At 41.0% G+C, this 16,767-nt stretch overlaps 1 protein-coding gene across 11 annotated transcripts in view; it reads right to left on the reverse strand.

Annotated features, from left to right (window-relative positions):
• Nucleotides 1–171: 171 nt before the first annotated feature.
• Nucleotides 172–16,767, reverse strand: part of TNRC6B (trinucleotide repeat containing adaptor 6B) — a 90,487-nt gene continuing 73,891 nt past the window's right edge. For all 11 annotated transcript variants that reach the window (XM_030040760.2, XM_030040756.2, XM_030040755.2 and 8 more), the window contains 2 exons: nucleotides 14,977–15,116; nucleotides 172–14,025 (listed from right to left, as the gene is read on the reverse strand). In XM_030040760.2, coding sequence (XP_029896620.1) covers nucleotides 13,635–14,025; nucleotides 14,977–15,116 — 531 coding nt within the window. In that variant the 3' untranslated portion in view covers nucleotides 172–13,634. The remainder of the gene's footprint in view (nucleotides 14,026–14,976; nucleotides 15,117–16,767) is intronic.

Below are 16,767 nucleotides of genomic sequence, written 5' to 3' on the forward strand. Positions count from 1 at the left end.
CACATAATACAATCATATCTTTCAAAAAATAAAAATAAAATAAAAACAAAAAAAGCTGTTTAAAAGCCCCAAAAAAAACCTTCAGAAAACTTATATAAGTATTACACCATCTCTCAGTTTCAATGAAATGACGACGACTTAATTCCTTATTACTCTTAACTTGTCACACTCCAATAAAACATCACCCTTGTGTTTTTCTTTTTTTTTTTTCTTTTTCCTTTTTTTTCTCTAAATCCAGCATGAGAAATACAGTACCTGCTATGGCAAAAATACACATAAAATGCAACATTTCAGCTTATTTGTACATTAGTAGAGTTTAAACATTTTATTGTTGGTTTTTTTTTTCTTTTTAAGTGAACCAGTGATTTTAAGTACCACTATACTAAAAGTAAAATAAAAATATAGAAAAGGAGGAGAAGGGGGGCACAGCCAGCCATATGAGAGCACCTTCTAAAGTGCCGAGTTTCTGTGTCCATGGAAAACCCTTAGGAAGTTCAAACGCCTGCGAGCGTACGGGATGGAAATGAAGATGAAACCCAGGTATGCAAGACATTGTGTCATCTCCTCTACACTCCCCCCGTTTGTCCTGTATCTTTCTTTACTGCACACTAGAGAAGGAGGGGAGAAACCAGAGCTACGGTAAGAGTTTAGTGAAGGAAGCCATTTCAAGTATAAGAAAAAAAAAAAAAACCAAAACACTTATAGGTAACTTGCAAATAGCATCAATATACACACAGCCACTGTTTTTATTATTACAATGTCTGCTTCTGGGGGACAGTGTTTCAGGCAAGAGGACTTTAGCTGTACCTTCCTGTTACCTATTTATGTGCAAAGTAGAAAAGCTGCCTTTTCTAATCCAGCCATTTTGGACATCACTGATTTTCTGTTCTGCAACCTCCTCCCTCCGTTTGGTAAGGAGAGAGGGAGGCGGCATTATTTTAACAAGAAGACTAGATGAAATGAATCTATTTCTCCATTCCTCTTCCAGACACACCCTTCTCCCATTACTTGCTCGCAATGAAGAGAAACTCGCCAAACATCTGATGCCCACCATTAGCCAGTTTCCTGAACAGGTAGAAGGCATTTACCTTTGTAAACATAATCCCTTATGTTTGTGGAACTCGAAGCAGCATTTCGTTACCTCCATCCGAGCGGTGGAGATTAAAATAGATCAGAACGCTCCCCCGTCACTGCTTTTCCTCCTCCCCCTTCCCTCCCTCCCCAGAAAGATTACATTTGGTTACTTTTGTTAGAAGGTGGGGTTTTTTTTGGTTCTTTAGGGAAAACACTTAGCATTTAATTCAAAGTAAACTTCATGGAATTACCATCAGCAGAGTCATACTGCTGTTTGTTCTGCTTTCTAGATGAGAAAGAAAAAGCACTGTGCATCAGATATTCCGCATGTTTCGGACAGGATGCGGCAGAAATCCAAGATACGTACGTGTGCACATCCTATGGGTGCACATGCATCATTTCAGCTTCTTTCTCTGCAGAATCACTGTACACGCTTCACCTCGAGTACTGGCAGAGATGGAGAGTGGCATACGGCAACCGGGGAGAGATGTTCCTAAGGCCACGGGGAGCAATGCAGGACAGAGAGGACCAGGGAGTGTCAAATAGGAAGGTTTCAGGTACAGAAACCATATTCTTGATAGTTCAAAGGCCAAATTCCAAAAGGCATGGGCTCATACGCACATCCCTGAGACGCACATCCAAGAAGGAACAGCGGCCATGTGACTGGAGAGGGGAGAAAGTAGCAGAGGTTCCCTGACAGCCGTGGGACTTACCCAACGAAGACCTCTTCCCCCACCACCCTCCCAGAGACATTCTGGGGGGGCTGTAAGGCATGTACACAAGCAGCATCTACTATCGTTCCCTCTGTTCCTATGTTTTATCGGCAGGTGATGGCTTCTGTGTATCGTGGACAAGAAGAGACACTGCATTTGAAGTGTGACTGGTAACACACTGAAATTAATTCAGGGAAGGAAACAGAAAGCTACTCTGCCCTTCATCCCTGGAGCAGCAGCATAAAGTGGCAAGGTTCTTCATATGACAGTCCCCTCTCTGGAAGTACACAGCACCGCCTCCCCTTCCTGATGGCAGGAAAAGACGAGTCCACTTGAAGGATGACATTACCAAAAATGCTATTTAAAGGCAGGGAAAAGTACACAAACTGATTCCGATTTGGTGATCTGGTGAAAGAAGCAGCAAGCTCAAAGTACTTCAATCAAGTCTGAAGCTTATCTAAAAGTACAACTAGAGACATGCAACCTGCAGCAACACTGGCATATCTATGTAAGGAAGAGCAGAAGGAAACTGGCATAAAGACAGAGGAAGAGTATGAGTAACTGAATCTCCATCAACTTCTGTTATTTAGGATCTGAGTGTCTGATGGCTTTAATCATTAAAAAAAAAAAAAGTTATCTCCCTCCACACAAGCAAACAAGGTAAAAAGAATAAGTGATCTTGCTGCAATAACCTCATAATACTTCTATCATGCTTTTTATCTTTAAAGCACTTTACAAACATTTACTAGTTGATCCTCACAAAACCCCTGTGAGGTAGGTAAGTATTATTATCACCCCCCCGCTTTACAGATGAAAAAAAAACAAAGGCAAAGAAAGTTAAATGACTTGCCCAAGGCAAGGGAAGAGTAAGGGCCAACGTAAAAATTCAGGAGTTCCAGGCTTCTGGTCCTGTGCTCAAAACCACTAGTTCAAACATCTTTTTACAAAGGAGGTAAGAGATGGAAATAAAAGCCCATTAAGTTCAGAAGAAAAGGTAAGATTTAAAAGGTTACATCAGAAGGGGAAATGTACCACGAGGTATTTTTGTGAGCAAGTTTAAACTTCAGATTTTTCTTTTTTTTTTTTCCTCTCCTTTTTTTTTAAAGGCAATCTGACAGAGTGGAACCCTGATAAGATCACATCTGCAAGGCAGGCACAGATGTGAGAGTGATCAAGTCTATTACTTATTACAGTACTGTGAACGTCAACAAAAATAAAATTGCTGCATGAAAACACTGAATACAGGCAGGATAATCTCTCAGTTTATGATATTACATCTAAGATAATGCCAAGGATAATGCAGGTACCATGGTACACCATGGACAAAGGAAAAAGTCAAGTCAAAGGGTCCCTATTAAGATGACGAAGAGGGCAGTGAGATCTATGTTTTTCTGAGGAGACTGCTCCTGGAAGCTCAGCAAGCTTCAAGGAACACACATAATTCACAATGACTGCGTTTTAGAGATGTGAGGAAGTGAATCCTTTTTTATGACCATTATGATACCACCTTATAGTAAAAAAAGGATAATTTCTTTTAAAGAGGGCCCTGTCTACACATCAGTCTACATTCCCTAAAATTTTGCACACTGCCAACGTTAATGCTAAGTCACTGGCAGTAACACCAGACAACAAAGCACTGGTAGCTGCTGATGTTGAAAAAACGCAGTCCTCATAGCCGTGCTTTGATCAGCACTAGAAAGTTAAGTACCACTTCCACCATCTTGTCCATAGCTCTGCTGTCACTGTATGAGCTGTGCCAGAAACAGCAGCAAAGAAAATTCTAGGGAGAAGAAAGTGTAGACATCAAGGACCAGCTGTGTTCCAGTTCTCCTGGAAGAGCGCAAGGACTGCTGTAATGGAAAACAAGGAGTATATCCAAAAAAGACAGCGCCTGTGGCACTGCGTTTCCTGAGCTTGACACGGGCCAGAACACAGGAGGTGGTAGATCATTTCCCAGGTAGAGCTGGCGTCCCACTCACCCTATTGGCCCTGGGTTAACACTGCACGGCTAGAATTCACAATCCTGCGCAAGGTTTAGAGCCGATTCAGTTTTGCGGTCAACACTGGTTTTCCAAATCTCTGCCCAGTTACCTATTGGCCAACTGCTGAAAAAGAGAGGTTCTTATCAACTCCTTTTTATTTCTAAGTCATCACCTCCCTACTTCCCCAAAAGATAATGGATATACCATGGACACAGAAACTCCTAAACAGTTTAGCAAAGCTATCTTTGTCCCCTACACCCCCTTTGCAGAATGCATAGTTTACAATTCACTTACAAAATAAAGAAGCAATGCTGACCACATATGGGACCTTTTTTTTGAAAAAAGAACAAACAACCTCTTCTTAAGTTCAGTATCAAAATTCACATTTGCATAATAATACATTTCAAGGCCATTAGAGAGGAATGAGAGCGAAGCAAAGAAAACTGCAGAGTCTCTCCTCTCTTTGTCTTCCTGAATAGAGCTGAGGGATCCCACTTGAGTTTCTTTTCAGGGTGGGAATTACGAAGGGCTACAGCGACAGCTCTTGATCTTGTACACCTCATGTTTTGGGTGGGACGAAGAGGTGAATTATTAGAAAAAAAAACAAATGGAAGGAGACACTGCAGATTCCCATGTTTAGCTACAAACAGCTTCGAAGAAACAAAAAATTACTTCAGATTTTTTTTCCTTTTAAACACTTCTACCTCACCATTTCAAAAACTCTTTTTTTTCTTCTTGTGTAATACCCTGTTCATTTAAATGGCAACGTTAAGTGTGCTGGAAGTTGAAGGGTTGAAAAAAAAATAAATTTTCCTGTTTCTCTTATCAGGACACGGACAGAGAGGGTAAAAGTGTGCCTGCACCCACTATTTAACAGAAGCTACAAAACATCATCTTCTCTACATGTATAAATTTGTCTCAAACATCACTGTGTTTCAATTCTCCAGTGCTTACAAAAAATAAAGCCACACGCACTCACACTCATGCACACAAACATAAAGAAGCCACATAATACATATACAAACTCAACCTGCAACGGCAGACTAGCCTAAAACTATCAACAGCTTCTGTGCATCACGACATCCCTTCGCACCCCCCCACCCCGATCTCTACCACATATGAATACGTATTGTGCAGTGTAGAGACCAGCCCAAAGATGCTGCTTGTCAAAAGGGACCAGTGGGCTGCAATCTCCACGTCTGACCTCTTGAAAGAATAAATTGACCATTGTCTCCCCTCCAGCCCAGTGGTCTCCTCAATTAGACAGTCACTATACTCACAAAGGCACATTCATAAATACCACATTTAACTTACTGCTTGTAAAAACATAGAAGGAGGAAAACGTTAAGCGCTTAGACCCCAACCCATCCCTACTGACCCAGCAAGAAGTATCACAATAACGTATCACTTGGTGAGACCTTACTCTACCTTTAGAAGGTACATATTAAAGAAGTCTTCCAACACCTCTTTTTAAAATTTTTTTTTGCATAAATGAATGCTTTTTTTGTTTTTGGCTTACATATTTTGGAATACAGCACACTCACTATAAAGCTCTGTTGTAAGGCTACCCCCTAAAGTAAGGCTGTTCTACCTTGGCTTGCATTTTCACTTCATTTTGCTTCTTCTCCACACGTTCCCAAAACAAAACAAAAAAAACCCACACAGCGCCTTATATAGAAAGGGTAAGCCATATCTGGCAGGGAGAGGGAGGGGAAAGAAAGCACATAATATCATAACCATGTCACTAAAATAGCTATTCTAACAAGCTGTGCAACCTGCTCTTACTGCTCAACAGTAAATGATGAAGAGAACGTTCACTTACGGTTGTGTTTCATCTGAAACAGGAGAAGCTTCCACTTTGTCTCAATTAAAAAAAACAAACAGGTTAAAAAAAAAAAAAAAAAGAGGAAGTTAGTTCTGCGAATGCAACAACACACACTAATACCCAAGAGGAGGCATTCAGTGCTCAAGGAAACATTTCTTGCTAAGCACTGCCTCCTTGTATTGCGCATCCATGCAAACTTCTCCAGTCTCTTCTCTTCCCCTCTGCCCACCACAGTCAAGAATGTTTGCTGCAAAAATACTTAACGCTGGCTGGCACAATGCATCCTTCCCCCCTTTTTTTTTTCTTTTCCCCTGGAGTGCTCTGTATTCATTTACAGAAAGGCTGTCAGAGTCAAGTCAAAAGAACTCCCTTTCTCACTACAAAGTTAACAGGAGCCCTAACACTGCTGAATGTCACCAGTCCCAACTGTCACACGTACAGGGCAAAAATGGCTCTTTGCAGAGGGCACTTGATTTGCTAGAAGCTTGCTTAGATAGCACAGGATTCTGGGAGACTTTTAGGGAAAAACCTTCCTGCATAGCTCGATGAAAAGCAACACGCACGCAAACCGTGGATGCAAACGGACGCTGTCTGCTGCGTGCCACAGATGAAGCTGCATCTATCTTGGCCTGACAATAGTTTTAAAAATAGGCTCCAAACCATCAGGAGCCGTGGCGCTTTTTGTAGCACAGATGAAACCTTAAATCACTTTTCATATAAGGATTAGAAGCTATAGTTACTACACCACAAAGTTTAAAGTCTCACATAACACCACAAAATAGAGAGCTATATTTTAAACAGGACCCTGACTCATTTTAACAGCAATGTAGACAGACCCTTGAATTCTACTGTAGACAAAGCTCTGCTTGGCGAGTCATTACAAAATGGACCTGTTTCCTATTATCTACTGCAGGGGAACTTTGGTAAAATTCAGCAACACTGGTATTTACAGTGATGGGACACTTACGCAAAACACTGTGAGGGACATGAACTAGCAAGGCTGCTAAAAATCTCCAGTTAGGCTCCTGTCATTTAGCCCAACCAAAAACTCTGCTCCAGCGTAATTTTTGCTTTGTGTCTTAGGTTTGGATGTGAATTCACGACAACAGGGAAAACTGACTCTGTCTACATCAGGGAATTTTACATATTTCTCCCCATTACTGTTAACATCCTTCTGCCGCAGGTGGAAGCCTACTACTGGAGGTGAAGGAAGAGAGTTTGGGTTTTAGACATCTGTATTTTGATCACCACAGGAATGACTGATACGATCTAACTAACAGTATCAGTTCCTAACATTGCAAAATAGTAGAAAATAAACTACAGAACGGAAACAGTATTTTGTGCAAAATCGATTTAAACAAACTAACAGATTCTGCATATGTTGTTTCAGACTCAGGACCAAAGTTGCACTTCAACAGCATTTGTTTTTTTGTTTTTTTTTTTTTTCAAGAATTCATTTCAACTTAGTTTTCTTGGCATTACTTTCCTGCCCACAAATACATGCATGCATATTTACAATTAAGAAAGCTGCTTCTGCTAGGGGAACCTTACCTCTTTAGAGAGAAAAAACTACCTTTTACTCAATCAGGACTCATACCCTGAGATGCTAACCATCCACCACAAAACCAGCATTTCAACCCACTTGAGAAACCTGGATACTAAAGTCACATGATTTACAGTGTATGTGATATATGCAACACAGATACTTGCTGCATTGGAAATACAACAGGTCCTCATCTGCTACCTCGGCCCTGATCCAGCTAAGGCTTACTTACACGAAGAGCCCTTATCCGAGCAGTACTCACTCATTTAAGGTCAGTTCAGGGACTAATTCATGTGAGGATCACTCCCAATTTCCTGCACCAGATTTGGCCAAATTTGGGTATCTCAGATACACAAACAGTACTCCTCTTAAAGTCAAAAGGAGAACAATATGCACAAACAAAATTAGAAGCCTAACAGGTATATGTAATAAAGAATGAAGCAAAAAAACCGAACCAACCCCAAAAAACCCCCACCCCTATAGTACTGTTTGGATGCACTACTAAGACACAGTGGAAGATGTGGCAGCATTTTTAAGAAGAAAGAATAGGGGAAAAGTTTTAAGGAATAAATGTTTAGAAATCTCATGGCCAAAAAAAAAAAAAAAAAAAAAAAAAAAGGCCAACTTAATATAAAGGTTCAATTGTTATTTAATCTTTGAGGTGGTTATCCCAGCCGCTTTGTTGAAAACATCCTGTTTATATTGCAGAGGAAAAACACACTTGGCTTAATATTCTTGCTCATTACACAAGCCACTTAACATGAATCAAAATAAAAAACTTGTAAGAAAAACCTGACACCCTGTGATTGGAAGAAAACCCCAAACCAACAAAAAAACCCACTCTCAAGACTGCTGGGCAAGTGTCCAGGTAAAAGTGTAAAAACACTGGGAGAAGATGGCAAGTCTTCCAAAATACATGGTACTAAAACTGCTTTCCAAAGTAAATGTCAGAGGTCTCAACACAGGTTTCTGAGCTGTACTCCCCCCCCTTTTTTTTGCTTGCTAGACTTTGTTGTCACTGCTAAAATGAAATACTCAAATGGAGCAAAGAATTACCAAACCCATTAAAAAATTCTCAACTTGATACACACTGCAGAGTGGGGTAAGCAAAGTGGCTGGTAACAAATGGACACTGCTAACATGTTTGTTTTTTACAGATTAAGCACTGAAGGATTCAACACCAGGAAAAAAACCAGGAATGCTGAAACCACCTGTAAAGTATGTATATGTTTAAATTGTATAACCTGGAGAACTAAAACCAAGAACAAAATGATAAAAGAGTTCTGTTTGTCACTTGAGAAAGTAAAAAGTGTTTTTCAGTGAAAGATGTTACATTTGATTTTTCTCTGGAAAGAGATGCCCATAGTCTATTCCAAGCTCTGCTTTCCGCAGCCTCTCTTCCCTACCTTCTTTGTCAATACGTTTAAACAAGATGCTACCACCAATTCCCTCCCCGGAGCAGTTTTGTAAAGCCCCAGAAGTACTCTAACATCAATTTCCGCTAACTTTTCGCGACTGTGAGCTCAAATGGCAGCAGAATATTTACAACATTACGCGATGGTTGTCCCCAGAAGATGAGTCTGGTTAGCGCAGTGCTCAGAAATTGCTTGCAATGGTTAGGAGTGCCATGACTAAGCCATACCAGCAACATCATCATTAGCTATGTGTGATTTGGAGAGGAACAGAACTGTCAACGGCAGTTGGAAAGTAGTAAGATTAATGTCACTTTAACAATTTAGGAAAACTATCACCAAGGAGACAGTCACTAACATTTGCAGGCCTGCACGTTTAGAGAAAGGAGGAGCAGACTGTTGCACTGTTGTAGTACAACAGGTTTGGACCAAGCAGACTGCTGATGCTCCAGACCACCGACCCTTCAGCAATCAGGAACAACCCGCTTCCAAGTGACTGTCAAGTTCCTGGGCAATTTTTGACTAAATTCTACGATTTCCTCTCTTTTAGGACACTGCCGATTTGATAAAACACAGCCTCTGGCAAAGCACTCAGAAATTCCCTCTGTAAAATAAAAAAACAAAATCCCAAACTCCCTAAATAAACCCTCCTTCTACTGGCCCATGAAAAGATTTTTTTTTTTCCTAAAGCACATTCTTATTATTATTGATGCATTATTTTCAACACACACGTATACACTCAGATGTACACGCAGCGCAACATGAAAACACTGGGCAACTGATATGAAAAGGACAGGAATTTGGCATCTGATTTTTTTTTTTCTTCAGATAATAAAAAGTTATCTCAACTATCGTTATGTAACTCATTGCACGTTACGCAGCATGCTCTTTTTCCTTAAGAACAGGTACATCTATTTCCATGAAGCGGCTGAACTGCCTCACTTTGCCTCCTCTTCCCTCCCTTCCCCTACTGTAGGGCATGTGGGTGCATGTAAAAAGGCACTAGCGCGGTTTTTGTGGTTTGAGCCTAGCCATTTCAGGCGGAGTAAGCCCCTGACCCTTAGAGCTGGGAGACAGTAGTTGGCTGTCCCAACACTGAACTCTGAAGTTCAAGACTGTAAGCCCTGACAGCCAGCAGCAATAGGGTGAACAGAAGAGTTTAACAGATATTTTCCTCATATAAAGTAGAACAGAAAGACTGGGAGGTGGGGTGGGTGAAGAAAAGCAAGCAGCAAATCTCCAAGTGGGGAATAAATTGACCAAAGAGCTGAAAACAGGAAAGTTGATTTCTAATGTACATTTTACTGGAGTTTTTCCATATTCTCTCCTTTTTCTGTACTGAAAAAGGCAGGATAATAAACCTGCTTCATTATTGGGTATTCTGTCAGTACTGGTTTTCTTTAGCACTACTTAGAAGTGGTTTAAAGAAGCACCATCATGTATTTCCTGCCAGTCCTCCTAACTGAAGACTCTTTCAGTTAAACTATACTGCATTTTAATTAGGTTTATAGTTTCACTTTGCTTTTAAAAAGGTGCTTGGAAGAATATTTACGTTTCATTTCAATCGAGAGGGAACAAAGTGATAGATTTCCATTCACACACTTCTCTTCTCCATGCAACTGCACACATGTCTGCATGAGTAACAAAGCACTATAAATGATAACCCCTCTTCTCCCACAACTTGTTCAACATTACAATGAATTTCTGTTGCTGATATTGAGAAGTCTTCTTACTGTATTTTAATTTATACAGTCTTTATAATTCTTGATCCCCCGCTTGACAGTAACGTTTGGAGATTTTTTCTTTTTTTCTTTTTCTTTTTATTTTTTTTTTTAGCATTTTTATTTTAAAGTAAAAACTTTCAAACATTTTGAAGATTCAGGAACTTGTAAAAGTTTATCAACAAGAAACAGCCATCTATCTAGGATAAGATAAGGTTAAATAAACCATCTTCAAAAAACTGGCTTCCTACCCTAGAATTCCTGAGAATGCTTGCAAATTTAAAGCAGGAAAATAAAATGTTAAAATAAAAACAAAAACACTGTTAAATGCTCCCAGAGTTAGTCTTCATCTAAAATATATATATGCACTTTTTGGTCTTTTTTTTGTACGTTTTAATTTTTTTCCCTTTAAGCTTACAATGGAAGAACAATTTAGCTTTTCTTTTTAAATATTTCAAATCCCTCATTATGTCTTGTAAACAAGAGGGGCTCTAGCACCCGGCTTTCACCGTAGTATCGCAATGAACTCAACTAGCCCAAAGTGCAGGAAAAGGGACCTTAGGGCAGGTTGGGAGAGAGAAGTGAGGGTGGAACACAGCAATGAACCAGCACGTATAGCAATTCATGTGACAGAACAGATACTGCCTTACTCGGGCCAAAGGTGCTTCGCTAGGAAGTACTGCTGGCACAGGACTTTGAAGAACCTGCTCTGCGTGTCCGAGCACAGCCGGTCTTCGAGCAGAGACTAGCAGAAACAAAGCTTTATGGATGTGTGCACGCGAGGGGCACTAGCTAGCAGGAGCTGGAAGAGAGCATTTTGTTTCTTTGTGCACGGTGGGATGGATGAAGGAGGAGACATGATAGAAAAGTATATTCAGAAGGGGCCAGAGTATGCTGCACACTCCAGTTTACTAAACAAATACAAACCTACTCGTACTTTTTGTCACATAACACTTTGCATACAAATCTACAGGCATGTGTATATGCAGCATTTCCCTCAGTCAGTCTTCCTTGTGACATTGGGTTTACATAGAAAGGGCGAATTAAAAAAAGCCACGCAACTCCCTAGCCCTTCCCTCCCACCCCCAGCACGCACAGACACACACACACGCACACAAACGCGTGCCCCTACATTACTTGAATCTGCTTTTGCTTCTCCCCACCCAACCCATGGTTAGAGTTAAATGTATTAGACATTGTCATATCCTTCAATGAAAATGCTGAAGAGACGAGACTCCCCTATCCTCCCCCCCCCAGGTAATAAAGCCCGAGCACTGCTCCCGCTGAGGGCTGGAATGGACAGGTATGTGCTGGTACAGAATGTCGGCACTTTATAGACAGTATAACAGCTAGACAACACCACATGGAAGTCCTAGCACTTATGGAAAAAGTACCGGCATCTCTCTTCCCTCTTCTCCCGGCCCCACCCCCCCAAAAGACTTCCCGCTTCGTGTCAAGGGACGTTCCTTCAGGTCTGCTACAACTCTTTTCACAACAACAGGTCTTAAAAGTTTTGTTCCCAGCGCACACATGCACGCACACACTGGCTATCACTGTGGATTTTAGGTCACCCCTATCCTGCCCAGATTACTACTACACTGATGCTAAAAAAACCCCAAACCTTTCCTTAAATACAGAAATTAAAAAGCAACAGTACAGAGAAAGTAAAAACAAAAAACAAAAAGGTGCAATACTTTAAAAAAAAAAAAAGTCTTTGCTAGTTATATACCTCCCTAAGCAAAACCACGTACACAGGAAAAAACACAACACAGAGAAACAAAAGGAAACGTTTGAAGTACACACTGGTTTAAGAACATTCGTAAGTAAACGTTTCTGTCAGTGATGGTCTGGCGCTGTAATACACCAAGGCCTGGCACAGGTAACGCTCACCATGAAGGACGCAGAAAGGAGTTCGCTGCATGTGCTTTCAGGAGATGAGGCAGGCCGGCCAGCAATTTGCTGACACGATTTCGTTTTTTGTCAGTTTTAATACAAGCAGTAAATCAATCAGAAGGCTAATTTGGTTGGGCTGGACTTTCAAGCTTTTGACAGATTCTTCAAGAATGAGTATGGGTGCCTATTTAGGTTTGGGGGAGAAAGGAAACACTCGTTTTTAAAAAAGGTACTGAAGCTTGCGAGAGACTGAATAATAACATTTGTCTTAGTCGCACAAAAAATGGCAATGTCTTCTTCCCTCCTCTTTTCCCCTCGTTGGAAGAAAAAAAAAAGGCTTGCATTATATAACAAACATTCTAGGGTTCACTCAGTACAAAACCCCCACATGCAGACATAAATAAATAAATACACCGCTACTCAAAAGACAACATTGGCTCCCCTCTCACCAAATCCTTTGGATATGGCAGTGTTCTGCTCTACCACAGGGTTAGAACAAGGGCTAGGAAGCAACTACCCACTCAATATGATCTGCAGACTTGAGATAGCACCCTGCTAAAATGAATTTAAAAAAACCTACTGACAAATTTTAATCCAGCCCAACTGGATTCTGCTTCAGCCACAGGGACTCCACCATGCCTGTCTTGTTTTCAGAATCAAGACATGCAGATGGCCAGCCAGCCCGTAGACCATCAGCAATGCAGCGTTTCAAGATTATATATAGAGAGAAAAAAATGCACACACACAAACATGTGCACACACACTCACACAGAAACAAGCACACGTGGGCAGTTACATGTGCCAGAACACACTGGTACTTATCAACCAGCCAATCACAAAGTGTTGGTTTTTTTGTTTTGTTTTGTTGGTTTTTTTTTTTCTGTTTTGTTTTTTTTTGTGGGTTTTTTATTTTTTAAATTTTTTTTTAGTTATTTTTTTGTTTTTAAAGTGAGGCTCCGTCAAGTCTTCCCCTCCCCCCCAACCCCTTTTTTCATTTGAACCCCTCCCCTACCCCAGCCCAACATGGTAGACCTAAGGACGGAAACACACCCAGTGCAAACAAAGTTAAAAAGCTATTTTTTCAGTATATATGTTTCTTAGCAACAACTTCCGTATAACATGAAAAAGTGAAAAACTAGAAACTAATTTTTTTAATTTTTTGTGTTTAAATTTAAATGGTATGTGTACTTGCTTCACATTGTCTTTCTAAGTTGGCGTTCATGATTCAAGTATTTCAAGAGTGATATGTTCTCTTTTTGGATTCATATTCCAAACGAAAAAACTGAAGTTATATAAGGGAGGCAACTATGTGCTCAGACAGTCTGTCAATGACCCACCTTTTTTTCTCTCTCCCGTTTTCTTTTTTCCTTTTATAAATGTATTTATTGCAAGTTGAAAAAAACAAAAAGGTCAAGTTAGTGCTGCTGCTGTTCCAAAAAAGGTCACGAGGTCAGAGTTGAAAGTTCTAAGTTCAGATTGAATCCGACCCTCCTCCCAGAAGGTCTCCAGGTAGTAAGGGAGCAGGGCTGCCCATTCTGTGTGGATCCTCTACGCTCGGGACCCCCCACAAGCTTGAAGAATAGTTTGGGGGCCCCCACAACGAAGCGCCAGTGAGGTCACCCCCACTGCTGCCGCCGCCGCCACCACTGCTCCACTGCCCAAGCCCTGTTGACCCACCAAAGAGATTCAAAGCAGGTCCAACTGGGTCTGTCTGGTTCTGTCCCGTCTCCAGGGATTGCCAGCCTGCTGTGGGTGCACTTGGGGTTGCTGCAGGTGTAGGGGGCTGAGCTTGTGCCAGAAAGCGACTAACCTCTTCATCTGTGGCAAACTCAGCCAGGATGGTAGTGTTTCCCAACACACACCTAGAAGTCAAGAGATACGGAAGGGAAAAAAACTGTAATTAGAGCCAGAAGTTAAGGGCAGGGATTTCAGAAGGCATGGAAACAACACTCTTAGGTGCCCAAACCAAAGGAGCTTGCCACAATTGAGCGAGCACAGAAAACTTTAGCTGTTCTCGACAGTGAAACTGACTCAAAACACAAGAACTTCCATTTTATAAGGGGAAAAAAAACCCCCAAACCAACCAACCAAACCCCTCCTCCCAACGTTCAGTTGTTATGCCTGCAACAAAACCTTTCTAAGTCTAGACTAAGGTCCTGAACATTAACACCAAGGGCAATAAAAGTGCCTTTACAGGGTAGCTAAAATGGTAAATGCAAGTATGCCACCTTTCAAGCAAAACAGTGGAAGAACAGGGTAAAAGCCTGTGAAATTCAGGATAAAATTAGTATAGTTCAAAAGTTTTCACTCAGTTTAAGGGCTTACACCATGCCACCCCCCCCAAGATTTTTGTCTCAAAACCTCTCACATTTTCAAAACATACCAGAGCCACAGACAGTTCTAAAAAGCTTAAGAACAGGAAACCTAAGATCTGCAGCTTTTCAAGTAAGCTATTTCAGGTGTATCTCAAAACTATAGCAGATTCCTACACATTTGGGTTACACATAGAAGAATGATTTTCATCGGAAACAATTCACAAGCTTTTATAAAATGGCCAAAATTGTACAGTAAAGGTGCATACTGGTCACGGTTCCACCCCATTTGCACGTTCTTAGTTCTGTATGTGCCAGTTTGTGCCAGCAATTAAAGTAACACAAACAGAAGGAGGCATCTTTGTTTCTCTTCCTCCTCTGCCGGTGAACGAAAGATTCCCTTCCAACCATGACACTTGAAATGAGTCTCCAAAGCATAGCACCAGACAGGTGTTCTGTGTTCATGACTAATGTAACAGAAGGGACACAGGGATTGCTTACATGTGCAGTGCAGTCTGGGCCTTGGCCGCCTCTTGTTTGGTGTTGTATCGGATAAGGGCGGTGCCCTGGGTCAGGTTCAGATGGAATGTCAGCAGTGGGCCATGCTGCATGCAGATCGTCCTCAAGGTTGACCCATCGATCTGAGGAAGAACAGCCAGGATAAAACAGATGATTCTAACTACTTCTCCAATCCTAACTTTGTCTCAGTAATTAAAAGATAATCTGCTCTCAGAAAGGAAAACACGTGAAAGCAGTGGGAAGCAAGCAAAGGTGATGGAATTTAATTTTCAAACAGAATCGGTATGCCTCGACTTCTCACAATTACAATGACTTTGCTTTATGGAATAATCTGACTTATCCTTCTTGCTCACTTGTAGCCTGAGTCCAGTTTTCCCCACCTCATTGTGTTTCTTATGTTGTCACTATCCTTACGTTGGCAGGTTTTCCAGTAATTATATACAACTTGTACTTCTCACCATCTTCAGCCGTCAGGATTTGTACCAAGGGAGCCAGAATCTCCTAGTCTCCAGCACTCTGATTTCAGTAGAATTTAGATCAACCAGTATCTAAAAGTTCTTTGCAAAACTGGAAATATCACCTGTACAATGAGGGTTTTTAAAAATTTATTTTGGTGCTTTTTCGTCTTTGTGGTTTATGAAACAGTAAGCCACAGAAACAGTCAGTGATCTTTCTGCCAAACCCAGCAATGCTCACTCCTCCTGAACTAATGTTTTCACAGCAGTTGTTGCCTACATTCCTTCTGCAGCAGTAACAGCTTGTTACTTACCTCCAGTAACTGCTGTTCTCCAAGGTGTTCTGCACAGACAGATTCCATTCCTGGTATGCCACAGGAACATGCACACACGAATGGGATCCATATGTGCAGATACTTAAGGAAGTGCTACTTTCTTCCTTCTTCCTTTCCCCCCATCATATAATATAACCTCAAATGAGGGAAAAGGAAGTTGTGTGTGGGTACAAATATGGACAAAGTTAAAAGAGAGAAACTTGAAATGAAGATACTGTCCCCGAATCCACCTTAACCTTTACACTTCCTTCTCACTAGTGTACTGACACCCAATAAATAGAAGATTTGTTATGGAAGAGACAATTACAATCTGCCTCTTTCTCTTTTCTATTAACTTAGATGCCTCCAAAATATATTCTTCTTCCTTTAAATGACTCCTAAATCAGTATTAAACTACCTTACAAAAGGAAGACTTAAAACTGTGCCTCTTCATCACACCACTGCTGTTTCCTTCACCTCAAGGAAAAGTCTCTTCTATGAAAGGAGCACAGTTTGCACCATTTTGGGTGATTTGAAGGAGACCTTAGTTTTTCCTTTCACATTGATGTTTCATCAGACTGTAGTAAAAGTATGGTAAATTATCCTGCTGAACAGGGGACTCTCTGTCTAGACCTCAGGGCGCTGCTGATAATCACATAGGCTTTTCCTAAGCCTTGAATACAGACTAATTGGGATTGCTGAAACCAGGATCTCCACAGAATTCATTTTGAATGGAAGCAAGCTCTGAGAATACTTGCAGGAATAACCTAACGAGACTGTTTTTGGCAGGAGTGCTGGAAACATTCTGTGGTTTCACTATGGAAACACCAAAGTGAAAACTGGCAGTTACACCAGTTTTCTTACTGACAACATCCCAAAGAACAGCCTCTTTAACAGCTATAAACCATTCCACATTATGGTCATGCAACTTATCCTTACTTCTAAGAAAAACCTTTCTGTTCCAGTAATTTTTTGAAACTCTAGGCAATGAAAGGTTATGACGG

This window comes from Aquila chrysaetos, chromosome 17 (genome assembly GCF_900496995.4).
Source record: "Aquila chrysaetos chrysaetos chromosome 17, bAquChr1.4, whole genome shotgun sequence".
In the NCBI taxonomy this organism is placed as follows: Eukaryota; Metazoa; Chordata; class Aves; order Accipitriformes; family Accipitridae; genus Aquila; species Aquila chrysaetos.